This window comes from Poecile atricapillus, chromosome 10 (genome assembly GCF_030490865.1).
Source record: "Poecile atricapillus isolate bPoeAtr1 chromosome 10, bPoeAtr1.hap1, whole genome shotgun sequence".
Taxonomy (NCBI): domain Eukaryota; kingdom Metazoa; phylum Chordata; class Aves; order Passeriformes; family Paridae; genus Poecile; species Poecile atricapillus.
In genome coordinates, this window is record NC_081258.1 from 3,755,521 (window position 1) to 3,782,893 (window position 27,373).

The 27,373-nt window shown below is 39.0% G+C and overlaps 1 protein-coding gene across 1 annotated transcript in view; it reads left to right on the top strand.

Moving 5' to 3' along the window:
* The window catches only part of PEPD (peptidase D), a 137,710-nt gene that overhangs the window by 17,908 nt on the left and 92,429 nt on the right, over positions 1-27,373 (top strand). Inside the window, exons 4-9 of the mRNA XM_058846098.1 lie at positions 4,935-4,998; positions 7,019-7,066; positions 8,716-8,777; positions 15,708-15,752; positions 22,077-22,152; positions 23,583-23,629. Of these exons, the coding sequence (XP_058702081.1) occupies positions 4,935-4,998; positions 7,019-7,066; positions 8,716-8,777; positions 15,708-15,752; positions 22,077-22,152; positions 23,583-23,629 (342 nt within the window). The remainder of the gene's footprint in view (positions 1-4,934; positions 4,999-7,018; positions 7,067-8,715; positions 8,778-15,707; positions 15,753-22,076; positions 22,153-23,582; positions 23,630-27,373) is intronic.

The following is a 27,373-nucleotide window of genomic DNA, read 5'->3' on the forward strand; positions in this document are numbered from 1 at the left end:
AGGAGTCAGTGTTATATTCCAGTTTGAGGATCACATTGAAGTGGAGCCAATCCTAATAATGTGGTCTGGCAAAATCTGAACTGGTGTGATTTGGTTGTAATTTGATGAAGCATCTTGGTTTTTAAACATGCCATCATGTACCATGTGAATTTAATTAAACCAAATGGAAAAGTTTATTCTAAACTTGGATTTTTTCACCAAGAATTATAACTGACTAGGATCTGTGATTGCTAGTTTTTAGTACTATGCTCCCTGACACTTTTACTGGTGGTTTTTGTGCTTGATAAATGTTTGTAAGAGAAATGAAATACAGTTATTGTAAGGCATTAATTTACTCTCTGACTTAATGTTTCACACTGTATTTTTACAGTGAAAGTTTTGCTGCTGCTCCCCCACCTCTTTTTTCCCATTGCTACCTGAGAAGAATTTTATTTAAAATAAAGTTGTCATTTTTTGTCATTGAAGGATGAATCTCCAGTATTTGGTGCTTAAATAAAACCATAGCTGTTAAAATAAGGCAGTGTATAAGAATTCAAGTCTTAAAACATAGCTTCACATCTTTATGCCATTTTCAGCATTTCCCAATCACTGTGAAAATCTTGGGAGTAAGAAACCAAGTGGGTGATCTAGATGGGGCAGAAAAACATGGAAGAGAGAGGAGTTTCATGAGAAGCATCAGCAGAAAGTAGACAGCTTAATGTTTAACTCAAAATAACTCAAGCTTTTTCACTGGAAATTGGGATGAATTGTAAGTAATGAACTAGAGACAGTCTCTTGTTTAAGGAATCCTTTGTGGCTGAAAATGAGAAAAATGAGGACCATATTAATGTAAATTATATCAGTGTAAGACTCTTAACGTTTTCTTTCCAATGGCCATGAAGTCTGTGATGATGAATTTTTGCCTAGATGCTTGGCTGTGAGTACATGGGCATGTTCCAGGAGTTTGGAGTTGCTTATTTCCACTATAAGAGAAAGTGATGACTCCTCCTATTCTGGAAGTTAACTATTGACAATTCTAATTAGCACTGCTATCTGCTTGGCTGGAGTTATAAAACTATAGGGGAAGGATATTGAGCCTTTTTAGGGCTGATATGCATTATTCTCTGTGGGTTTTTTTGCCAAATTGTGTTGTCAGGGAATCTAAACAATTTTGCACGCCCCAAGCCCCTGCCTGAATGCTGTAAAAATTAGGTCATTGCTTCTGTTCACATCTGTTTACAAAAGGGTTGGGGTTTATTTTTTTTTTTTAATAGGTAAATAGGCATGATTCAACAATATCTGGGATCATATCTTCCACTTGGATAATCCTTCTAATTAATTTATGGCTTGCTGTGGGGTTTTTTGCACATAGTCTCTGCAGTGATTAATCAGAATTCTAAAACTGGCAGCCCATAGCAGCGTTACAGATGACAAAGCCAAACCTAAAAGTTACAACCAGTTAACTTACTCTAGCTTCTTGAGAGTCACTTGTAGAGAGAGGTACTCCTCATCCCTGGGAAGTGTCAGATGTACTTGAAATTATGATAACTGAATGTAACTTCTGTTTTTCATTATGCCAATGAGCATTTCATGGGAGATACCCTGTGACAATGGGGATCAGTGCTAGCTTTAGCCTGTTTCTCATTCAGATTGGATAAAAATGAGTACTGAGCCCTGTACCTGCTGAGGAACTCTGCACTGGTACTTTTTACAAAAACTACCATGCTGTGCATAATTACCTTTTGTTGATCCCCACTGGGGAAAAAATGGAAGAGAGGAGAGAGAATATGGAAAGGACCTTAAAGATCATCAAGTTCCAACCTCCCACCATGGGTAAGGACATCTTCCACTATCCCAGGATGCTCAGAGCCCCATCCAGGCTGGCCTTGGACACTTCAGGCATGGGGCAGCCACAGCTTCTCTGGGCACCCTGTGCCAGGGCCTGCCCACCCTGCCAGGGAGGAATTCCTTCCCAGTATCCCATCCATCCCTGCCCTCTGCAAGTTTGAAGCCATTCTCCTTTGTCCTGTCAATGTCTCTCTCCACCTTTCCTGTCAGCTTCTCCAGGTACTGAAAGATCACAATTAGGTGATCCCAAAGCTTCTCCTGTGCAGGTGAACAATGGCAGCTGTGGCAGCCTTTCCTCCCAGCAGAGCTGCTCCATCCCTCTGCTCATCCTGGAGCCTCCTCTGGGCTCTGTGCAGCAGCTGCAGCTCCTTGGCCCAGGCTGGGGCAGCTCTGCAGGTCTCACCTGAGCGGAGCAGAGGGCCAGAATTGCCTCCCTTGGCCTGTTTTTCTTCTCTTGCTTCTCCTTCTCCCTGAACTTTGGTTGCTTTCTATGCTGCTTTTCTATATGTGACAGCATAGAATTTTTTGGCTCTAATATAAACTTCATGTACACTTTTTCCTTGCACCTCCGTGGTTCTGCAGTAGAGTTGGTCTTAGAGATCTTCCCACTGGGAGAGGCGTCTTCATCACTGGAGCATCATGGCTCCCATGGGATGGGAGTTTGTGGGAAGTATACATGAATTTATTTTTCCATCTAGTTGGAGGTGCTAAATGACTGTATAAAAAAAGTGAGGCAGAGCTGTGAGTGCTTCAGAGAGGAGCTGAGAAGTCTGGCTCTCAACTTTGTGCTAAAAGTCTTGCTGACTTTTGAGTGAGATAGCAGGAAGATGAGCAGGGAGGTACACATCTGGGAATTGTGGCAACTTGTCATTAGGTGTGATGAAGTCAAAAGTATCTCAAAGATGACCTAGTTTAACAACTGAGGGAGAGGATGGAGGATTGTGGGAAGCTGCTGTTCTGTTTCTCTTAAAGTAGAGAAAAATTCCTCAGCCTTGAAAGAATGATGAGCCACTTTTGTTCCTCAAAAGAGTCATAATGTACATAAAAAGAGATGTTGGAGGGATTAAAGCTGGAACAGATTAATATTAACCATAACTGAAGAATTAAATTAGTAGCTGTGTGCTGTAGGCTACACAATTATAGAAGGCAACTAGTAACAAGAAGAACAAAAAAGAAGTTAAGAAAGAGCTTGTGAAAAGAAAGAAATTTTCTTATTGGAGTGATGGAAAATGAGACCTATTCTTACTTTAACTAAATTAAATGAAGTCAATAAAATCCAGCACACTTGTGGGGATACTTTTGTGAAATATTTACTTTACATTAAAGAGTTCTTTGATTTAAACAATGCAGCTAATTATAAAAAGGTGCTTTGGATGTATTGCTCTAAAGAGCATGTGTTACCATAAATTACCATTGGCCATACATTAGCTGGTTTGACATTTGGGATTCTTCTGATACCAGATAAATTGGTTGAAACTGTAAAAGAGAACAACACTGGAAGGTGCTAAATCTATTCATCATGTTTCTGGATTATTAAAATGCTTCAGTGTGTGAGGAATGAAGGAAAAATCAGGAGATGCCTGTAGGAGAAACAGAGTATGCAGAAGTTGGAGGTAAGGGAACTATAATATAGAAAGTATATAAAGATGATAATAGTGGGTTTTTAAAAATTATATGTTAAATAAGCCAGGAATAAAAGATAAATGATAATTGCTTTGAAATTTCCATCACTGATAGGAAGAGTCTGCACAAAGGGTATTGCAAAAGGGAACATATAATGAGATATTTTGTGTTACCTTTGAGTAGCGCTTTCACAGATAATAAATTTTTTGAAATCTGTGATTTTCTGCTTGAGAATTTCATGTTGTTCATGTCACAGGCCAGGACTGTTTGGAGCATGAAGAAATGTAAATGCTAAAGGAGCAGACAAGATTAAAACCATGGACATGAGGCAGTGCTCCAGCCTGCTGGTACTGCCAGCAGCTCCCAGTGCCTGTGGTGTGGAGCAGCTCCTCAAGGTGCTGAGCTCTGTGTCCCACCACTTGTGATGCTCCTCACTGCAGGGGTTACAAATGCTCTTTGCCCTCCAGCCTCATTTGTTCTTTCCCTGGCTGCTCTTGTGCTCTTGTTGTGTAATGTTTACACAGCTGAGGCACCTCTTGCTCTCCTGCTGTCACTCAGGAAGCAAAATGCAGGGGATTCTCCAAGCTCCAGCACTTCCAGTCATGGCTTTTTTCCTCCTGTTTTCTTTACTCTGGAAGTAAAGAAATGGTTTTTTTTTTGTTGAAGGATATAAGGATATAAACAGGGTGATTTTATTATTTTGAGATCACATTTTCAGGATTACAGAGGTTGTATTTATTTCAGTGTTATCAGAGGCTGAAATCTCCTGAATAACTGGCTGCTACCACAGAAGGAAGGAATGAGCAACTGTACAGCCTCTGGTACAGAAGACAGCAGGAGAGCCCTGGAGGGACTGACTGCAAGCAGATCCTTCACGTTCCTCTTGCCTTTAGAAAAATACATCTGGCTGGGTATCAGGAGAAAAGAGTGGAAGAGATTTCATTTTGGACATAGACCTGTAAAGTTGCCTACTCTGTTGGGTGCGAGTAGTGTGTCTCTGGTGTCCTGAGGAATAGAGGCAGCAGACCCACACCTTAATAGCCCTCAGTCTGCTAGAGCAGTTACCAGGATAAAAAAAAGAATGTTTTATTTGCTCTTTGAATGTAAGACAGGGCAGGCTGGTCTTCTGTTATGTCCACATCCTTCAAATTTGGTGAGTTGGAAAGTTAGATCCAAATTTGCATGGCAAAAGTCATGCAAAACAAAATTTTCTTGCATGGAACGGGAAAAAAACCACTTTAAGTCTGAGGAGACCGTGCTATCTAAACATGGACTGGATTAAAGCACACAGATTTCTGTAGCTGTGGCAACTTTCTTTGTAATCTCCTATTTTGAGAAATAGAGTTAAAGGTATTCTTAATAAAATGTTCCTCATATATGATTCTATTGTTGTGGTAGTAGAGAACATTATTTCTTTGTCTCTGGCCTTATTAAATATAAGAGCAAAGCTAAATCCAAATATTTCTTTTTATTGTTTTCCAAAGGATTCATCCCCCTGAATTCTTCAAGAACAAATATGCTGTGGATGAAGCCCACTATGTGACTGAGGTGAGCTGTCTGTGTCTCTGAATATTTTTTTCTGTGAATACAAAATCAATGAGTGGCAATGACTTTGGTTAATTTTAGTCCCCTTCTTACTGGATATCTTCTAACTTGGTGGGATCTGCTCTCCCTTCCCTGTTACTGAAATATGTCCTTTTATCTTCCAAAGCACTTGCAAAAATTTTTTTTTAAGGCTGCTGTTTTGATCTGAACACAGTTCTTAATCCAAAGACAGTCTCATAAACATGTTCTGTGCATGATGAGACCTGTGAGTGTGTGGCTTTATCCAACTGAAACATGTTGCTAAGTACAATTTTTGGAATGCCTTGGAGATTTGAGGAGATTGCCATCAAGGAGGTTTCATGTCCTAGCTGGGACTTGGGAGCCTACATTCATTTTATGCCTCCAAAAAGCCATTGGGAAAGGCTACCTGCCTCACTCTTATTTTCTATAGAATCATCCTATTACTTGAATAAGCAAATATATTCACATTTTGCGGTGCAAATGCCTTGCTTAGTTAGGTTTCTGATTTAATTTCTGAGCAGATGTTTGTACACTTGTGCACCTGGCCAGCAGTTGTTTCTTTGGTAGGAAGGCTCAGCAGGTGAGGACAGTATTCCTGCCAAGCTCTGTGTGTGACTTTCATGGAGAAAATCTTGAAGAAGATTCTTCTGATTCTTCTGTTCCCAAAGAACACTAACTCTGACTCTGTAGACCAAAAGTTTCGTTCTCATCAGCTGTGAGGAGGTTTCATTCCATTTTCATAATGAGTTCAGCAACAAAGTAAAGCTTGATCTTTATGTCAGAAATTGGGAGTGAGCTATGGAGAGGTTTATTTTTGCTGTGTGTGAGTTGGAGTCCTCTAGTGTTCAGGTGCTCCAGTGTTCATCTGTCAGATGGTGGAAATTGCAAATGGAAAACACGTTTTATTTTTAAGAATCAAATTTTTAAAAATCACATTCACCTTAGTCATTTTGGGTCACTTCCTATCAACAAATGTCTTTATTGCAGTTCTATTCTCTGCTTTTTTACTGCTTAAAAACTCCACTGATAAGAAAAAGAGCTCTTTATGTGGACCAGTAAATAAATTTTGAAATGAAGGCTGCTTTCGACCTGGACTGCATGTATTGAAGTGGAAAGCTGTTGAAGCTTGCAACATAACTGTTAAGCTCTCAACAGTTCTTCTATAACTTTTGCCTTGTTTGCCAAGGAATTGGTTTTCCACCATCAGGACACCAGTCTATATTTTATAGAATAGCTTTATGTCAATGAATGACCAACATCTGTGTGTTATCCTGATATTTAATGAAATTAAGAGATGAAAAAAATAAAGGGTGGAATAGATATTTTTGAACTTCACTGCCATATACTTTCTTTTGTTAATGTTAGTAGTGTGCTATTAAGGTGGTTCCAAGTGGATAGAATATTGCTCCATGAGGCTGTGTCATGTGTTCATTGCCTCATCATATATTAATTCAGCACCCACCTGCTGCAGCTGCTCTGAAAGCCCAGCACTCTACAAACCCAGTGATTTTGTTCTCAGTTTGTGAATGTTTGAAGGAGACTGAAGGAGATAATAAAAGGATTAGTCAGTGGAAGTGACCCAGTGAGAATAACAGTAAATATTCTTTGCTAAGCATTTAGCACATTGTAATGTAATAGTATTAATGCAAATGTTATGTGTGCAGGATAGAGCACCCTGGTGTTCCTCATTTCTGTGACATTACAACTTTTTGGCTCCTATATTGTGTCTTCCTAATGATGACAATAGACATGAGTTATAGTTGGTATTTATGTCTTTAAAGGACACAATGAACTTCATCACTGTGTTTCTGTCAATATTTTGTATTCTACTGTCTCTTGTTGCGTATCTCAGGTAATACTACAATATTTGAAAGGTATCAGATGAACATTTTTGTCTTTGCAAGTCATTTACTGTATATACAGTGAATATTGATGAAATTGATATCAATGTGGTTATGTGGAAGAAAAAAAGACAAATAACTAATCTGAAACCTCTTTTTAGATATCCAGTGTATTGGCTTCGAAGAAACCTGCTGTACTTCTCACTTTGGTAAGTCATATTCTGAAAGTACTAAATCCCTTCAATAAGGATACCAGTTTATGGAGCATTTCTTAGCACTGACATTCTCTAGTTTTTTCCCCCCCATCTTACACCAAGTTTGAGGTCACCTGTGTATAACAATCTAGTCTTCTGGCCCCTCCATGATTTCAGCATTTGTAGCTTCTGGCCTCATCCAGCCTGAATTCTGTCTGCCTAAAGCTGTATTGGTTTTCTGGGAAAACATGACAAGCCTATCGACCATGGTGCCCTCCAACCCACCCACACTGACTCCTTTTTCCTTTTGTGCTGTTCTGGTCATGTCATGAGCATGTTGGGGCCTTTCTGTGGGAATCCCACAAGGATTCAGGGAACACATTTTCTGCATAGAGTGGTTTAGTTAGAACAGCTTCTGGGAGGAGTGAGGCAATATTAAATGCTTGCTAAGTATTTGGAATGGTGCTTGCTTGTTTCTTGGGATGAGGCATGAATGAGTGGAGGTGAAGACTGCAAGTTTCTCTTTCTCCATCACCTCTCTCACAGCTGCTCTCCTGCTTTACAGGTGTTTTGTGAACTCTTACTATCCTGTTTATTGTCTCCAGTCTTTATAAAAATTATTTGCTGACTCTGGGGTTTCCCTTACAACAAATGCAGTGGCAGCTCCTGGATTTCTTGTTTTCCCATGATAGAGACCAGACAGAAATCTTAACAAAAAAAACCCTCCATGGGAAGTTACATGGCCTCAGATCTGAATTCTTTATCCATTCAGAACAGAGACCCTAAATAGTTTTCAGTCTTTCTTTCACTTATATTTGTATACACACATAAACACTTAAAATATGCCCCCACTGGTTTAATTTCATGTTCTTTAAGAGAAATGAGAGAACTGGAATGTTTGACCTATCTTGTGCTTTTTACTGTGCATTTCTTCACATGGAGTTGTTGAATAGTTATCACTCTGGGAGCATCCTGCTGTAATCAGGAATTTTCACATAATTTTTGGCTGAGAGGAGGGTGCTGTGGTGCTTTCACATTCCTCCCACTGCTGTGAAGAAGTATTCAGAGAAGGGAAGTGCACTTCTCTGTCTGCTGCTGAATGGAAATCTGGTCCTGTCCTCCTGTGGTCTCGTTCCAGAGCTGCTGCTCTGCAGGGTTCCCCAGGCACATGTCACAAGTGTTCATGGCTGTGTAGCAGCCAAAATACTCTTGCTTATGCTGCTTGCTTGAATGGAAAGCTGTAGGGGAGCAGCAAGCAGATTTAAATAGTAACATTGCCAAGACAGGGCATAATAATTAATTTTAATATTAAATTACTTTAGAAGAAAGCTTGCCTATTTTTCATTCTCTTGCCCTGTATAATTATACTGTAGGTCTCACACCTCCCTCTCAAGACATAAGGGCATTAGAAATCAATGCTTGTCTTTTCCTTAAGCAGCACATCCTGGCCTGAGTCTTCTGCTGGTCTCCTGTGGAACTGATTATTTCTTATATTGGACTGTGTTTGAACAAACAGTCAGGGTTTTTTTATTTGTAGTGATTCAGGTAAACTTATGTGTAAGTTTTCCCAAATACTTACTGCAATCAAGTTGTTCCCATGAATTAAATTTGAAATATATGTGTTTGGCTCAGAATCACAATCCTTTTAATCTTTTTCCTCCCAGCGTGGTGTTAATACTGATAGTGGAAATGTCTCCAAAGAAGCTTCATTTGAGGGGATCAGCCAGTAAGTGACACAGCTTTTTTGTACATTAATTGTCATATGGTTATGCTGAATTCATTTTATATTTCAAATTAAATTATATTCTTTCTTAATGAAAGGATGTTGAATGGCAGATCAGATACCAAACATTTTATTTCCAAAGAAATTTTGATACATGTTTCAAATGACTTGAAATACAGTCTTTTTTTTTTTTAATCTCTCTTGCATCTAAGTTAATTCTCTTTCTCTGTGTTTATGCTGTAGCTATTTAAAACCAAATAAACCCATCCTCATACATCCATTTCCACTTCTGAGATTGGAATATTTGATTTTCAGATTGAAGGAAAATTAATCTTTAAGAGTGGCCTCTTTCTCTTACTGAGTTCCTTGTACATTATTAGTCTAGATATTAGGGATTCTGGTAATGCACAGTCTTCTGAAAAAATGTTACATTCAAGGTGTAAAATAAAATCAGAAGTCACAAAAAAGAGGAATAATCATTTCTCTGTCTACAGGTGAGCTTTTAGTGTCCTTAATGCTGTCTTTTTTGTGAAGTTTGGCTACTAGTGAGGTGAAAATGGTATTTTGAAAGGGCAGTAAACAGAAATGCATCACAGCTTGCTCTGGGATGTAAGGATGATGGCCTCAATGTTTAATGACATACAACTGTCTGTTGTGTTATGATATCTTTTAAAGGAGATAATTTTCTGGTTTTAGCTCAAGACTATGGCAAAAAAGAAGCAGACCTTCCTCATGAAAAAGCCTCTTAAAATAAACAGATGTGCTGAGATGTTGAGGCTTTTTTCTATGATTGTTGACTCCCAGTCACCCCACTATATTTTTTTCCATCCTCCTCTATCAACAGCATGTTAATTCTACAGTGAAGATGGTAAGGCACAGAATTTGCTGCAAGTCTGGGCACTCATTTGTACAGTCTGAGCTTGCTTTCTGCTGGGATCATTTCTTTGTGTCAAGTGATCTGAAATCTGGAATCTGATTTCACAATTACTTAATTCTTCCCTCTGTATCGTAAATGGGAATTTAATGGTTCTGTCAGGGATATTGGGAACAAGGTGCCAGGTGTTTAGATGATGTGGGAGATTTTGGTTTCTTCAGGGCTGAGTTTTTTTGGGATACTCCCTCTTGGGGAGTTTCGCTTATCTTAGTTCTGTGTCAGGAAGAATATTCTCAAGGCTCGTTAGGCTCTTGTTTCTTTTGTTTATTAATATATTATTAAAAGACTTGGCAGGTCTTCTCCAGACCTTCTGCTCAAGTTTAACCCACCATCACCTGGCTCAAGTGGCACAAAATGTCCTGGAAATATGCAGTTCTTTTATTTTTATACTTATTTTCACTTAATTAACAATAAACACGTAAATTATTTTTTTTAGTGACTTAATGACTCAACACTTGTGTGTTGCACTGTGGTATTTTTTGTTTAATCACTTACTATTACTCAAAAACTTCTAGAAGAAGATGATGAAAAAGAAAAGAAGGATAAGAGACAACACTTTAATTTTTTTATCTTGTCTTCTGTTTTTTAAACTAGTTGAAACCTTAAAGTTTAATTTTCTCACTCAGTGACTTAAAAAAACTTTCTAATTTATACACTTGCACTCAGTTTTTCTGTTTAACTTTAACAGTTGTTTTCATGGTGTTATATGAAATTTAGTGCTTTGTTGTGTGTCAGAGCCAGGTATCAGAGATAAGGGCACACTCTCTGTGCCTCTGACTCCAACATTTAGACATCTTTTGCTGCCCACTGAGTTAAATATAAAGCATTCCACAATACAGGCAAGTCACTTCTAATGAGTGTTTGGTGTCCTTTCTGCTGTTACAACCAGTGTGAGTTCTGTTGCTTTGTCCATCTTATACTCTCCACATACATTTTGGAGGTGGACTACAAAATCTGTGTGGAGCAATATCTACAGTTTTATGATACACCTTTCTCAAGAAATATAAACAGTTATTAACTTCACTGGCAATTCTTTATTGGAATGATGTAGAAAACTCTGTTTGAACTACCAGAACCCCCTTTTTTACCCTGAATTTCACTAAAGTCCATTTAAAGAGTTTAATTAGCAGCATTAAGCTAGGAATCCACTCCATTTAGCATTTCATTTGAGATTTTAATAGAGTATCTCCTACAACACTTAATGATATTTAAGCATTGGCTTCTCAGTTAGTGCTAAACTTTCTGTCTGGGTGCTCCAGGAGTGCTTCTCCATTCCTAGCAGGGATTTCCAGCTGTTGGCAGATATTTCTCTTTTGAGACTCAGCACATGTGTGTCCCTCTCCACCCCTGAGCACCAGGTCATCCATTCTGCTGCCTTTGAAGGTCTGCTTGGTACCTTCCCCTCCCAAGCTCCCAGTATGGAAGAGCTCACTGATTTTTGTTGCTGGATCAGCTCCCCTCTTCTGACAGAGACCATGCCTTCACACCACTTGTCACTGCAGCCTTTCTTTGAGCTCCCTGATTCTGTTTGTGTCTTCTCCTGGGCTGTGGTGGCTCTGTGAGCTCATGCTTGGTCCACATGCAGGGAGGTGCTCTGGAGGAGGGGTGAGCTTCCTTTGAAACTTTGCTTGCCTCACAATTTTGTAACTGTCTATGTAAGCCAGTCCATTTTTTATTTGTTTTCAATACAGACCCAAATCAATTTCAACATTCCTGTTTTCCTGCTTCTCCACCTCTCCTGTATCAAATGTTTCCTTTATAGAAAGATACATTTCAGATGTACTAATTGTTTCCAAGAGGATTATACCCACAGCAATGTGTTCCTTCAAACTGTGCTTCCTCCTGCCTGCCTGTGTCCTCAGCTCAGCCAGGCTCTGCCCTGCCCATGATGCTCTGTTTTATGCCTGTTTTATGCCTGTTCTCCTGTTTGTTTTGTTTTCTGACTTCCTGGCCAAGATCTGTTTTCTTGCTAGGACCATTTTGTGTTTCTCTTACTCTCATATATCTTTTTTCTCCTAGGTTGACCTGGCCTGGTGGGGTTTGGGGGCATGGGGGCATCATTTACTGATGGATAATAATGAAAATAATGCCTAATTTCCTGGAAAAGTTGAATCTTTTTGCTCTCTTTGCAGGCTGTTCATCTGCTTCTGTCAGAAGCTGTCTTTTTCTTGCCCTAGTGATGTTGCTTCCCTGCCTTACTTTTTGAACCTTTTGAACTTCTTCTGGAACATTATTACCTAAAGTATTTGGTTAATTTTTCTACTGTCATAAATAGTCATTTGAGACAAAATGTCTGCTGTGGTCTTGGGTTATTTCTGTGCCCTGAAGATGACCCTGAAGTTATTTTTGTCATGCTAGCAATAGCTAAGCTTGATCCTGTCCTGATTTTGGAGTCTATAGTGGTGGATCATTCCATGGTTTCCATGAGTTTATGGAAGGGATGGTGTCCTTCAGAATTTCTGGTCTGTTGCTGCAGGCTGTGGGAGCAGAGACCAGTGGAACAGGGAAGGTTCCCTGCTCTGCCAGGGGTGGCACTGAGGGTCAGTGAGGGACCAGCCTGGGACAGGAGACCTGGACCATTTCCTGCTGCTGCTTTTTGTAACTCCCCTCAGGTCAGCTCTGTTTGCAGCTCTTTGGGGTCCTGCACAACTGGATTGCTCACTTGCCCCACAAGGCCTAAGCATAGAAGGCAGATTTCTAAAGTAGTTCTGGTGCTTTCTTTTCTAGAAAGTGATATTTCTATTTGCTAATAGAGGCCAGTTCTGTGTTTGCAGGTTTTTTTCCCAATTCATGGATCCATTCTTCAGACTGGAAAATGTTCAGGATTTTCTTTAATCTAATTATGTCAGTTATGTACCCCTTGTAAAAATGCTTTGAGAGGATGTGATTCACTATACATTTTGAATCTGTAGGGTTGAACAGTAATGTGCCATATACTTTAAAACACTGTTGAATAAATCTTTGCTCACTGTGTTGGCAGGATTTTTTTCATCTTCAGAGTCAAGTGAAGTAAATGATGGACAGTTTAGGCAATGTACCTAATGTTTAAAGTTTTGCAGTGAATTCCTCTTTCCATATTGCATAGCCAAATCAGTTCAGTAGGACAAAGACCATCCATGTTGAAGAAGAGAGAAAATTTTAACGTTGTGTATGAAAATGTTTTAGATTTTTATCATGTAGAGCCACACAGTGTATTCATTAAACTGACAAAAAGAGGTATCATTATACAGTGCTTTTATATAGGAGGTGTAGATTTCTGGGGTTGTTTTAACTAATGAATTTGTCTTGCATGTGAAAGGACAACTGAGTATGAAATCAATTTGGACATGCCTCAAAGTGTTGTATTTCTTAGTTCTGCATTGATTAAATGGGAGCATTAATATGTTACAGATTGCAACTGTAGCAAATGCCAATTTGTTTTCTTCCTCAAGACCACGTATCTCATCATCTAAGTATTGTCAATTTGCAAATTGCAGAGAAATATGGAATTAGATTGCACTGCCTAATCCTCCTAACATTAGGGTAGAACATGTTTTGTTATTTTGTTGAAGAGTGAATTGTTTGCTGTCTCCTGAGATTAAAACTTTGCTGGGAAGCCATGGTCAGGGGATTTTATGTACAGATTTGTGCACAAATTATGTGAGTTAAACCATTTGTATACTCATACTGTTGGTGGTGAAAAGCTCTTCCTGATGAGTTTTAGCAGTAACTTTGAGGATGTGGTTGGTTTGTTTAGCTGTGTTGTTGGTAGATGTCCTGGTTCTGGCCAGGCTGGGGTTAATTTTCTGCAGTGTCAGGGCCAGGTCCAGGTGTTGTTCTGTACCCAGCTCATGTCACTGCTGGGGGCTGGGGAAGGGACTCTTTTGCTTTGGAGAAGAAGGATGTTCCTTCCTGCAGAGAAATATTTTGGGAGGAATGGTCCCATTCCATGTTTTTATTGTCAAGGGTTTTTCCATGTAAATATTTTCTTTGATTTGTACCTTTTATTCTTAATTTGTTGCTGTTCCTGTTCATTTTCTTATCTCATTGCTGTTTCCAGAAAATTATTCTTGTCTCAACCCATGATCTTTGCCTTTTGTACTTCCACTTGGAGGAGGGAGGGAAGCAAGTGGCACAGTGTTCTTATATGAGGTTCATATTTGGCTCAATTATCTTTTGATTTCATACATTTGTGCTTGCAGTTAGTGATCAATTCAGTTTTTTGAAATGTGGATTTTCAGAGTCAAAGTCAGCTGCCTTCTATAACTGCCCTTCCCTGTGCTTTATTTTCTTTTGTTACTTCCCAATAACCATAGTTTACTTCTATTTGCATAGAGCTGGTGTTGGACACTCCAGTGCTGCACTGTCTCCTTATATTTGCCTTCACTGATCAGTTTTCTGTCTGACATACTGCTGGCATTATTGAGAGGTTTTGTGTCTGTTGTTACAGCTGCAGCATCATTTCTGTGCCTTGGTTTTCTGTGGTGGTGTCAGGTGCTGTGTTCTCCAGCCACACAGGGAGCTCAGGCTTTTGGGCTCTTAGAATATTCATAGATTAATTTTACTATGTGATTCATATCTCTTCTTCCATATAAATTTGTATTTTACTATCTCTATACTATTTTACTATCTCTTACTTCTTACTTACTACTTTACTATTTCTTTCCTTCTACTATTGTAGAATTATTTCTGCAGTGGTGTACATCAGTGATAATTTTTGAGATGGTGATGATTAAATTGAAAATACACCTTTTGGATACTTTCTTGTTTCCAAGTGACCAATTTTATTACATAACAATGCATTTTTCTGTGACTGGTGGGTGACTTTTTGCCTTGAGTTGTTTTTACAGTGATTTCTCATTAATACCCAAATATTGAATACCATACAGCTTGTCCTTGTCGATGTTGTAATAAGTTTTTGGTTTGTGTCTTGGTGTAGAAATACAGAGCTACTAGCCTTCTCCTTATTAGGGTTTTATAAGTTTATGAACATCTGTTTTTGAAAAAGAGAAACATAGGGGTTTTTCTCCTGCTTTCTCAGGACACAGGGAGACACTAACACAATTAAAAGCTAAGTAACTTTTTTTAAAACTGGATTTGTGCTTTCCTTGGTCCTTTCTGAGGTATAAAGAATTGTTATTAACCTGGAATAGATTTCATTTTTTCCTTCAAAAATGCAGGACAATGAAGTTGCCTCATAACATTCTTTTGAAGAGCTGTTGGGAGCTGGCAGCATTTTAATTCTCTTAAATACCCTAACTGGAGAGCCAACAGTCCTTAGAAGACCAAAAAAATCTTTGATGCAGAACACTCCTTACACATTTAAATTGTAAACAAAAAAAAAACCCCTGTAACAATGTTTGAAAATCCATTTGTGTTCCACCTAATTACTCAGCTCCTTAATTTATTGGCCACTGTAGTGTTATTGTTTAGAGAGCTTCAAAATCATTCCAAGAAAAACAGTGTCAGAGGCCAAGGCAAGTTGGAAGCTTCTGTTTTGCTTCTAGTGTAGATTAGAAAAGACATGAAGAGGTCATTTTTCTTTTCACCATCCTCTAAGCAAGCTTGTTTATCACATGGCCACCTTCTGTGCACACAAAAGTGGAAAGGCAGGAAACAAAGGATGAAATCTGCAATTCACTGGGTTTAATTTCACTGAAGGGTGTTTGAGGAACAAAGTAAAAATCACAATAATTTGGAAGGAACATCTGGAGGTCAGTCTGGTTCATCTCACACTCACAGCAGTGAACTGATAATCTAACATTTAATCATTGCCAAAAGAAGTATGTCTTAAACATGTTGTTACACTGGCTTCTTCACATTCTTAAAATTATGTATCTGGTTTAGTCTCACGTATTTCAAAATTAAATGTGCATTCTTCTCTCTGGGTTCTCTATTGAATTGCCATACAATACTTGTTTTCACTTCCTTGGGGAAGACATGGTTAAAAAGAAGGAGTATGTAATCTCTGCTATTGTGTCTGGCTGCTTTTTAATATTAGTGTCTTTGGGTTTTTTTAGATTTAATGTGAACAACAAAATTCTTCATCCTGAAATTGCAGAATGGTGAGTAACATAAAGTCTTTCTCTTTGAGTAGTGTTGAACATGCTTATACTGTGCCATTGCTTCAGAGAGATTCCCTCAGCAGAAGCCTCCTGTTTACCACAGGAATTTTAAATTGATTTCATGTTATGGACTGGAAATAATGTACAAATGTAGCAATAGGGCTAGGTAACAGCATTGAAAACCAAAGAATTTATGTGACATTTCTTAAGCATTGTGTCTGGATACACATTTCTCTAGGATATGTTAGGGTTTAAGTCACATTTGTGTAAATATGAATTGTATGAATGGGAAAAGAACTGAAGATAATTTATGTTCTAGCAACAGAAATCAATTGTTGATCAAAACTCTGTCTAAACAGGTAGTATTTAATTAGGTGTTATTTCTTCTCCAGGATTTGTTTGAATAGCCTTAATTTTGTTGAATTATTATTCATATACCTGTACTTTGTAATTCTTGGGGAATTCTGCTGTAGCCTATCTGAAACAAACAAACTAGATGTGTGACTAACTGCATTTTACCAGTTTTCCTCTTTTGGCCAACATTGCTGACTTTGTCCACAGGATTGCTCCATAAGTAAGGCTCTCTAGTTTTCCATTTAGGAAATTACTGAAGAAAGAACATAGTGGATTTTTGTTAATGAATTAGGTTTTTAATCTAAGCTTTTTTTTTGTGTATTCATCTAGAAATGAGGAAGCAAATCCTTAGTTAAGACAGATAAGCTTAAAATACAAAACACAGGTGCACAGTGACTACCATTGTTGTATTGTATTGCATGCTCCTACATATTATGCTTTTTAATGTTTATTTTCAGCATGTATGCTGAGAACCATCTTCTGCTGTCTCCATCTACAGCTAATTGCCAGCTTGAAAACCGTGGAGATGTTTTTTGAACATCAGTGATTTCAGAACATTTAGAATTATTAAAAGGTCACAGATCTGTTGTGGCAGATATTTTTCATTGCTTGGCAGGACATAAAGCTGCAAAAGGGAAGTGGGGAGGATTTAAGTAGAGGTTGTTCCATCCCTGAGCTGTGGTTGGGGCTGGAGCTGTGGTAGTGGACTCATTGCTCCTGCTCCTGATGAGTGTAAGAGGGGCTGCTGATTTTTAGATCTTGCCTATTCTGTCCTTCTAGAATTTGTGTTGTTCCTTTTCCTAAACAGGGAAGTTATGTTGTAGGCTTGCTTTCTGAATTTAAGAGGGGTGAGGAAGAGGACTGGAGAGGGCCCTGTCTGACTTCCCAGCTTTGCTGTGAAGACACAGCAGGACAACAGGGACAGAGGTGGCAATTTCATCTGCAGAAGGCTTTGGAGTAGGGCTACAGACTTTTTACCAAGGTAGCTTTCAGGTTGTTTCCATCCACCTTACCAAGGTGTCATAAGCTTTTCTCCTCTGGGGTTTCAATTAAAGGGAGATTAACTCTCCTTTATAAAGCTCAGGTATGGGCAAACATAAGGTCTGTGCCCTGGAGGTTGTACTGAGAGAGGTGGAGCACTGAGGCAGTAGAAGGGCAGCACTTGGAGCCAGGGTGGAAAAAAATCATCTCTTCAGTGGATTGTGAGTGGCAGCCTGGAATTCTGATTTAGCTCTTCCTGCAGCCTCACAGGTGAGGGATGCTTGGTATGCACCTTCCCTACACCTGACTTCAAGGAAAGGGAATCCTAAATAAAAAGAGGTCAGATTTGTGTTCAGAAATGTTTTAAAAGGTTTTACTGAGTTTGGGGGCTTTCATTTTAAGTCAGAAGTATGTTAAAGGTGGTTGTTAGGACTTAAGTGTCTGGTGAAGTTAACATGTGAATGACAGGTCATGTATATTAAATCTTACTAAAGTAGAAATCTCCTTGGAATGTCAAGTTAGCAGCCAAGAAAGTTTGTTTGGAAAGCAATATTTTTAGAGTTAAGAAAATTTTTCATTTAGGAAGATGAATTCTTTTGGGTTATATTCAGGGGTAGGAAATTGCACCCTTTGAATCATCTGCTTTGCAGGGATGCATTTCATTTCAGATTTGGCAAGCTCTGAACTACTGTGTTTTACATGGTACTTGTCAGAAAAACTTTGCTCTATGCCATGCTGTCAAACTGCCAGCTAGAGATGAAATGGCAGAGCTTCCTGAAGCAGCCAGGGAGAACTGGGAGCTACAAAAGGCAGCTCTAGTATTATACAAGCTTCTAATAAAATGCAGAAAAAATGGTTCCATACTGTCAAGAGGCAAAATGTTTGTGGTTAAGGATCTGTTGCCTCTCTTGCTTACTTTTTCAAGATCTCATAATTTTCTGACTTGGTATGGAACTTAAAGATAAAACAGAAGAATTCAACCTTACACTGGATTTCAGCAGTTTGCAGATGGTGTTCTAATTTATTTTTTTTCTTTTTTCATTTTATTGAGTGGGTGTATTTCCAAACAAATTTTAAAACTTTTATTTTACATTTAAAGGCTTCCACTCCAAATTTCATAATGAATGGATATGCTAAGTATTGATTCCAGTGTTTTGAAAAGAAAATGTCATCTAACAGAAGAAAGAATTCAAATTTGTCCAAATTATCTCCTCAGTAATCAGGAGATTTTTTGACTCCAACACTTAGTCAAATGGCCTTTTGTTCCTGTAATTTGCCAGTGTCTATCATAATCATGTTGTTGCTAGAAGTAAACATTTAGTAAGTGTTTTAAAATTTAAAATTTGAAATGTTTAGTAAGTGTTTCTCTTTGTGCTGCACATATATGCATATATATATATGTATACTGTATTTTCCTGTAATCTCAATGAAAATGGGATTTGATAGTTTAATGTGAAAGATTTCATATGGTCTGTATTTTGCAGTATTTTGATGGAAAGCTATAATTATTTCTTTATGAAAACTGATCTGTATGTTAACGTCTTAAAACTGTGCATTCGCTTTTTGTGTTTTCAGAGGTTTTTCTATCTATGCTATAAACCTCTCAACATTTTTTTGAACTCCTGTCTTTGCTGTTCATGCACCTGTCTTTCAGAATTGTACTGTGATGGCTCTCCTTTTCATATGTGCATTGCTCTGTTGGCTGGCTTTGATGCTAATTCAGTCTGCAAGTTTTTATGTATTGCAGAAGAATATAAATGTATAAACCGTGGTAGAGAAATTTCTGTAAATAAATTGTGGAAAGGTAACAGCAAAGGTGAGAAAGGGGTAAAAATAAGGCAGGCCTGAGAAGTCTGCCCACACAGAGATAATCCTTACCTATTAGGTGGTCTGTAAATCTAATATTTCCAGAAGGAAAAGGAGCAGTGGACATTCCCAGGTGTTTTCCATGTATATCACAGAAAGGAGACATTAAGGATGCACACATGCACTAAAAAGCAGCAAAACAAGCCAGCTGATAAAACGCTGATCTGATAACTGGAAACAAATACTTCTGGCAGCATTATCAGAGCTGCAGAATGCACATAGAGAACCAATTTATGTATCTTTGAGGAGAGCACTGCTTTAGGAAAATACAGTTATGTGAGTTTCAGCCTCAATAACAGCCTCAAATTCTATATGCTCTTGAGCACTTGATTAGGTCATGCATGTAATTTGGTATCCAGACATTTAAAATGCCCAAATGCACTTTCAGGGTTGAAATGCTGCTTGTTTATATTAAAGTTTCTCTGTCCTGTTGGATGACTGACATGTGTGAAAAGACCGGCTGCTCATATGGCTAAGTGAAAATAAAAGCAGAAAATGAGTGTAAAAGGAGAATGAGGAAGAAGAAATGTTTTTACACTGGAAAAATGAGGGGTGGGAAAAAATGAAAGTTTTAGGTCAGTCCTGATAGTCAGAGATTTGTGCCTGTATTTCAAGTAGATTGCACTGAGTGGCCCCCCTGCTAATCTGAGGAATGCTTTACATTTGGAATCTGGACATTGTGGCAATTGCATTAGCCAGAGCCTGGCTCATTATTTGTTCCAATTATAATATTAATGGGTTTATGCAGAGGCTGTAACTGATCCAAGAGCTGTTTTTAATAGAATGTTGAAGTTCACATTCATGAAAAAAGGTGGGATTTTCTTCCTATCCTTATTTTGGAAGTGGGGGAAAACATCATGAGAACTGTGGCCTGATTGCCCTGAAGTGCCAAGCACTGCTGTAAACCTGCCTTGGGGGGATGCTGCTTTTTGCAGTGTCAGAAGAGTGAGAAGGTGGTGAAATACAGGCTTTTCTACTACCCAGACATGATGTGGGAACTGCACCAACGATACCACCCTAGCACAGGAGCCCAGTGGCTGGTGTAGGGTGAAGCTGATTCTGTTCACTGCACAGCTGTACATCCTCCCTCTTCTTCCTCCTGGTGGTTGGGTTTTGGTTTTTTTTTGGTCTCAGAATGATTTTCTGTAAAGTATTTCAGTGCATGACCTTGTGTACATGAAGGGGTTGCATTGCATAAATAGTCTGAGGCTGAGCATGAATTTCTATATTTGAACAGATACCTGAGAAGTTGTGATCTAATACAAATACCTTGATCCTGAAGTCTTTGGCCCAAGTCAAGGGAAATGGTTTCTAACACTCTTTGCACTTGCTGTGGAGCAGTTACTGACTTTTATTACTAGCAGATTCCAACAAAGAGATTAGACAACTGAATTATGAAGCAACCTATTTTTTGGACAATTTCAGATCATGGATATGTACTGTACACTGAAAGTAATATAAAGGCACATCAAACAAGTATTAAATTATCCTGCTAGCACATGCGGTCTTCCAAGGAATAGGATTTTTTTTAAAAAAAATTAAAAATCTATAAACCTTTGCTGCCTCATTCTAACTGGAATATATTTGAGTCACTCTTTTTTATGTCTTGGCTGAAAGACAGGAGTGGAAGTTTATTTCCTCACTCATGGTCAGCAGATTTTACCATCCCAGTGTAATTTCTTCACCCGGGTATGCATTTTAAAACCTTGTACTTCACATTCTCAATTGCATAGTGATTATTTTGTGTCATATTCCATTTGACTTAGAAAGTCAATCCATTCCCCTCTACAGTGTTTCTGTTTGTAGAAGCATTTTGATCAAGATCAGGATTTTACAAAGGTACCTTTACTCTTGCCATAAGAGTTGTGTTTGGAGAGGAGTGGCTGTGCCGTAGTAAAGCACCATCTGTGGGAAATGCTGTAATCTCACATCAGAGGCACTGATGGCTGAGAAACCAGTTTCTGGACTCAATAAAACAAACTACAGAGCAGAAATACAGTAAATAGTTTTCTACAGCAGTGTGAGGAGGAGCATGTAACAATAAAAAGAGGGGTCTTGGTGGCAGTTTCAAAGTATAACAGTTATGGTTCTTTGTAACTGCTGCAAACCCTGGAGTGCAGCTTGAAAATGTGATTGAAATATTTTCATGCAATTCAATAGATGTAGTTCTGTACTTTGTAAACAGTAAGTATGTACTTCACAGCTGCCTTTGAGATGGGCATGAAAAATACTAGGAATTCAGTTTGTGTAACAGTGGAAGGAGTATGTGGTGTTTAATAGAGGTTATGGAACTGTGTCTGCTTTACTGAGCATGTCACACTCAATAGCTGCTTTTATTTGAAATACATGATAGAAATACATGCAGAGAAGAGTTAAACTGTATTTTTTGACATGAGTTCAGAGGAGAGTATCAAGGCACATAAACACACGTGAATTCAGTATCTCATTAGGCACAAAGAGTAGGATGGGGGTTTTAGGACATTGGTTTGTTTGGGGTTGTACATTTTTTATCTTCCTTTGGAAGCATGTGAAAGATTGGACACCATGGCTTTAATTACTGCTGCTGTGGTTTCTGAATTTCATGGTTTGGGTTTTTTAATACCAAACAAAAATAGTGTTTTTTCACACCACCCCCTGCCCACCTTTTGCACATAGGTGGGAGCTGGAATTGTGATGAACAGAAATTCTGGAACTCTGGGAATTTAAATATGCAAAATAGTTTTAAATTGAGTTTGAAATGAAATCAAGCATGCTTGTAGAAATGTTCCATTTGAATTATTGTTAGAGTTATGGTAAAATGCAGAATTGCATTGGTTTTGTTTCTAATGTATTGCAGAATGAGCTGAAAAAATGTTGGTTGAACCACTTGTTTGTAAGTATTAAATAGGGCAGGATGATGTTTGAAATTCTTGTGACTTCCCTTTGTGAGATTGTTTTGCTAATGCTGAATCAATGCCAACAATACTTTGCTGTCATGAATACTGTAATAGGTGTTTGCTCTTGAGGTGTACTTGATCTAATCTTATTATAGGCGATGCATATTATTTTCAGGGCTTTTTCATTTTGCATTCTTTAGCTGTGAAGTTGCAGTCTAACATGCTATCTGTTGTTCTTCTCTTGAAGTCGTGTCATTAAGACAGACATGGAGTTGGAAGTTCTGCGCTACACCAATAAAATCTCCAGTGAAGCTCATAAAGAGGTAATGGATCCTTTACCGTTAATAATTTTTGCTCTTAGTGTAGCAGTGGTACTCAGAAAATGTCCCCAGCAACCCAGAATTGCTTAGTAATAAAATAATGGAAAGGCTGGATAGAAATAAGAGGATAATATCCCTCCTATTACAGCCCAGTAATATACCTTGCATTGTCCTTGAACTCACTGGTGCGTTTGTGATGTGTGAGAAATGAAGTGTGGGTAGCTCACCTCAGCAGAAGGTGACCTGCTTGCAGTCTGTCTGTTCTGTGTGCACAAATACCTGGATAACAATGGAGAAAGAGAAGATCATGATTAGTCAGGCCCATGTGCAGCTCTGGAAAGCTGAACTAGCAGGTAACTGTCCCCAGGTCCTGGTGGGCTGGGGAAGTCTTTCCATGTGAAGTGTAGGACAGGGAAAGGATTCCTCAGGGTGCTCCTCAGAGCTGGGTTTGTCCCTGGGGCAGTGCTGAGCCCTGCTGTTCTGTGGCTGCCAGTGTGACAATGACAATGTGTGCCAGACAATGACAGCTCCAGGCTCTCAGCAGGGCTGCTCAGGTTGGAGCTGGCACTACACCAGGGGAGCTGCACTCCTCTCCTGGTGGTGATGATAAAATCAACTTGGGTGTCAGTCCTGTACTGCACAGAGTGATGCAGATCTGCCCCTGGGCTCTGAGAGTGGTGATGAGCAGAGGGAGCTTAGGTAAAAGTAGCAGATGAGGTTACTGACTCAGATGTTGGCTTGGCTCCTGCTCCTCAGATATCCCCAGATATCCTCAGATATCAGATATGAAGTAAGAATGTTTTAAAATGAATATTGTAAAATTGAAAACTCAAAGGATAGTCATTTTGCATTCGTACTCCTTGGTTTTTCATCATCCTTGAATAATCTTACCACATCTGAGAGTACTGTTTTCTGTAGAGCAGCTGCCTAGAACTTCTGTAATACGGAAACAGACAAGGGAGTAAAACTTTCTTAGCAAATCTGAGAACAAGGATCAGATTTAAGACTTGTAAACCAGCAGTAACTCTAGTAGTTTTCTGTTGATTCAGATTTCAAAGTATATGAGAGACTCTCCCATTGTAGGATAATCCAGTTCATAGCTTTGTTTTGCCTAAGCAGAACAAAAGGTCTTGCTGCCATGTTCACCACAGCTTTCACAACTGAACACTGGCATTTTGATGAGCTGCACTTCATTAGGATATGGTAGTTTGGCAATTAAACTTGCTTTATTGCTGGAGACTGCAGGTATTTTTAAAGATTAAAGTGTTTGATTCCAGTGTAGTTTTAAAATGCATCTACTGATGTAAATTTAAATGAAGTACAGATGATATTTTTGTAATATAAGTTTCTCTGGAGATAGTCACAAGTTGTAAATTTATAAATATGAGATTCCCTCCCACTGTGATGGTCCCATGCTAATATGTATCTTACAGGTAATGAAGGCCGTAAAAGTAGGAATGAAAGAATACGAGATGGAGAGGTAAGAGTTCTTACACTAATTATAATAAAAAAGATAATATCTCTGTACTAGGGGAAAAAACAATAGCTGAGACAATGCAGTAGCATGGGTTCAGTTGAGACTGAGAGTTCATTGGTGTTTTAAGGCCATTGTAAGCATTATTTTGTTATTTTGAGGTGGTATTTCATCTGTTTCAAACATGTATTTGATGAGGGGTGATTATTTTTTGGTTAAGTGTAGCATATCTCTCTTCCTGCAGTTCCAGTAATTTACAGAAGCTTGATGAAATAGCTGTTTTCATTGTTTGAAGCCATCCAATAAAATGGTGTTTATGGTTAAACATTGCCTTTAGTCTGGTTATGCTTAGAAGACTGCATGAGTGGGTGTTTAAGAGTCTTAGGAAAGGCTGTGTTCAATTATATTTTGCCTGCAATTCCAAGGCAGCAGTACCTGTGCTTAGCCTGCACAAGGAGCTCAGCTCACACGTGTGGTGAGTGTTCTACAGCTGCTGAGAAGTCAGTAAGAAAGCAGCAGAAATCTCTTATGTTGAGGAGAATGTGCTGTACAGGCATCCAAGAGGGGTTTGGCTGGTCCTAACTGATACACTGATGATGTGTCTAGATCTAAGGAAAACATTGCCTCCTCTCTTGAATCAACATTTACATGAAAGCATCAGCATTTATCATATAAAGCACGATTTTGATCATCAAGTCCATTTATTTTTAGCTTGTACATGGTATTTTCAATTTTCAAAGTATTTGCATAATGAAGAAATAGAAAATAGCAGTCATATGTCAGTTACTGTTCTTTCTTGGCAGTAATTTTTCAAAGGCTTGTAGGTAGGCTACAGCAGCACCCAGGGAAGGGACTATAAAGAGACCACAATATTTGTCATTAGGATTTCAAGGTAGCTCAAAAGACCTTAGAACATATGTAATGTGGACAAACTAATGTTACATTTAAGCAGTTTAAATTTCTGCAGATACTATAGGCTCATGCCTATAATTTTTCAGTGCCTCAAATTGCATTTACATATACCAGCAGGTGACAGGGAAAAAAGAATATATTGTTTGCATTCAATTCTTAACTTTATTTATGAACTTTCTTTGTGTTAATTTTACTCACTGACCATGCTGTACATGCTGATAGTCAAATTTTGGCTCTGAAAGTCATTAGCAGTCAAAAATTTCCCTAGAGCAGAATTTTTTCTCAGGTGCTTTTAAATGTCATGATCCTGGCAGTTTGATTTAAATGTCATACAACAACTGCTGATATAAACATTCTTCTGTAAGTCTACAAGGTATATTACCTTTTTTCTCCAGGACTTTCATTCTTCCCTGGCTAGCTCCTTCCATACACATCAACCCTTTGAAAAGATTATTTGTGTCTTTCAATTGAAAATAAAGAAATAAATTAAGCAGCTAGTACACCTACTTAAAATTGCCTTCTATTCTTCCACACATCTTGATGGATTACACCTCTTGAAAGAGTTTGCAGGTATTTAGCTAATGAAAGAGGTCTTGGCAGACTGCTCTACTTTGTCTGCCTTGGAGACTATAATTAGAATTTCAGTTTCTTTTACTGGTGGAATTCATCCCTGCACTCGTTCCTTTAGGGGGAAAGGGCCCTAAAAATTTAAACACTGTCTGCTATTCTTCTGTCTGCTAGGAAGAATAATGGCAGAAATCCCAAAAGCAATTAAAATTTTCTGTTACTGGATCTAAGACCAAAGTGTTGCCTTTCTTTGTCCATTTGGTTAAACACTGGTAAATGATTTTGAACCAGTAATGTGTTAATGCTGAGATATATAAAAAATAAGTGCATTTAACTGCAACTCCAATCAGCCCTGACTTCTTTTCTGGTTTGATATTATTTAACTTTAATGTGTGGTTGGTTGACTTTAAGGAGACAGCCAAGGCAATTATCTACAAACAGTAATTCACAGCATGTATAATTGCATATAGTCATTTTGGTAGGTCAGATTCTGAGTTTTCTCTGAAGCAGTTTGTTTAGTATTTGTGCTTATCTAATATTTAATTAATCTTCTTAAATTAATGGCTTTTAATTATGAAACTGCTCTGTAGCGAATGTACTGTTAAAAATATGGTAAAATGATAAAAAAGATCTTTTCATCTTGAGAAGTGTGTGAGTAAAATCTGTGTTTTCAGCAAAGTTGTTTAAGTGTGCCTCTGCAGACAAAGATGTTTTGTGTGTATATATAAACACACTGAAAGTACTAATTAGGACCTACAGTTACCTGTTTCAGAGTGCTCTGAAGGCCTGGAGATAACTTCTCTAGATCAGTGTTCATCAATTTCTATATTTCATCTGTGTATTGTTTACCAAATGAAGTGTGGAATCTTCTGTGGATTTCTTTGTTCGTTCCCTTTTTATTAGAAAGAACATTTTTAAGTTTGAGGTGGCTACTTGGAATATCATTTTGACTGGGGAATGATGTGAGAGTGTGTGCTGTAGCATCGGGTGAGTGACTTCCTGCATCACGAGTCCTGGACACACAGCTGTTGCATGCATTGCCCATTTTTGGGGGGGTTTATCCTTTTCTTAATAGCACTGAAGGTGCTGTTGTTACCAAATGTCCAAAATATCAGAATAAGGCTGTCCAACACTAAAGTTGTGTTAAAGAGGGCATCATTTATTCAGGCCTGAAGTTCATGCTGGAGATCCTAACCTAACGTGGGGACATGGTTCTATGAGAGTGTTACTTAGGTACAGTTGCTATCTGCATATAAAAATGGCATTAAAATTTAGCCATTCCCATAAACCCCACCCCATATTCCCAGAGATTCAGTCCTTTGAAAGCAGCTTTTGCATGCCTTGCTTGTTTGCTAAAAGCTTCACAGGTACAGTACAATGAATTAACCCTTTTGTTTGTGTCAGTGTGATAGGAGTGTGTGCACAGTGCTGAGTTCATTAAGTGATGATGTTTTTATCACAGGCAGCACAAAACCAGCCCTGAACACCCATTCCCTTGTCCAGCACCCCCTGGATTATGTGACTGTCTCTGAAACCTCTGTGGCTGCTGAACATGGGAACACCTGGGGGTTACCATGCAGATAACTGTGACTGTAGTGCCCAAAACCCGGGTCCTGATCCTGCAGAGTGGAGCCTTTTATAACAGAGCAGCAGTGGCTAGTGCACAGGGAGCATTGGCTAGTGCACAGGGGACAGTGGCTAGTGCACAGAGAGCAGTGGCTAGTGCACAGAGAGCAGTGGCTAGTGCACAGGGAGCAGTGGCTAGTGCACAGGGGGCAGTGGCTAGTGTACAGGGAGCAGTGGCTAGTGCACAGAGAGCATTGGCTAGTGCACAGGGGGCAGTGGCTAGTGCACAGGCGACAGTGGCTAGTGCACAGAGAGCATTGGCTAGTGCACAGGGGGCAGTGGCTAGTGCACAGGGGACAGTGGCTAGTGCACAGGGAGTAGTGGCTAGTGCACAGGGGGCAGTGGCTAGTGCACAGAGAGCAGTGGCTAGTGCACAGAGAGCAGTGGCTAGTGCACAGAGAGCAGTGGCTAGTGCACAGGGAGCAGTGGCTAGTGCACAGGGGGCAGTGGCTAGTGCACAGGGAGCAGTGGCTAGTGCACAGGCGACAGTGGCTAGTGCACAGGGGACAGTGGCTAGTGCACAGGGGGCAGTGGCTAGTGCACAGGCGACAGTGGCTAGTGCACAGAGAGCAGTGGCTAGTGCACAGGGAGCAGTGGCTAGTGCACAGAGAGCAGTGGCTAGTGCACAGGGGGCAGTGGCTAGTG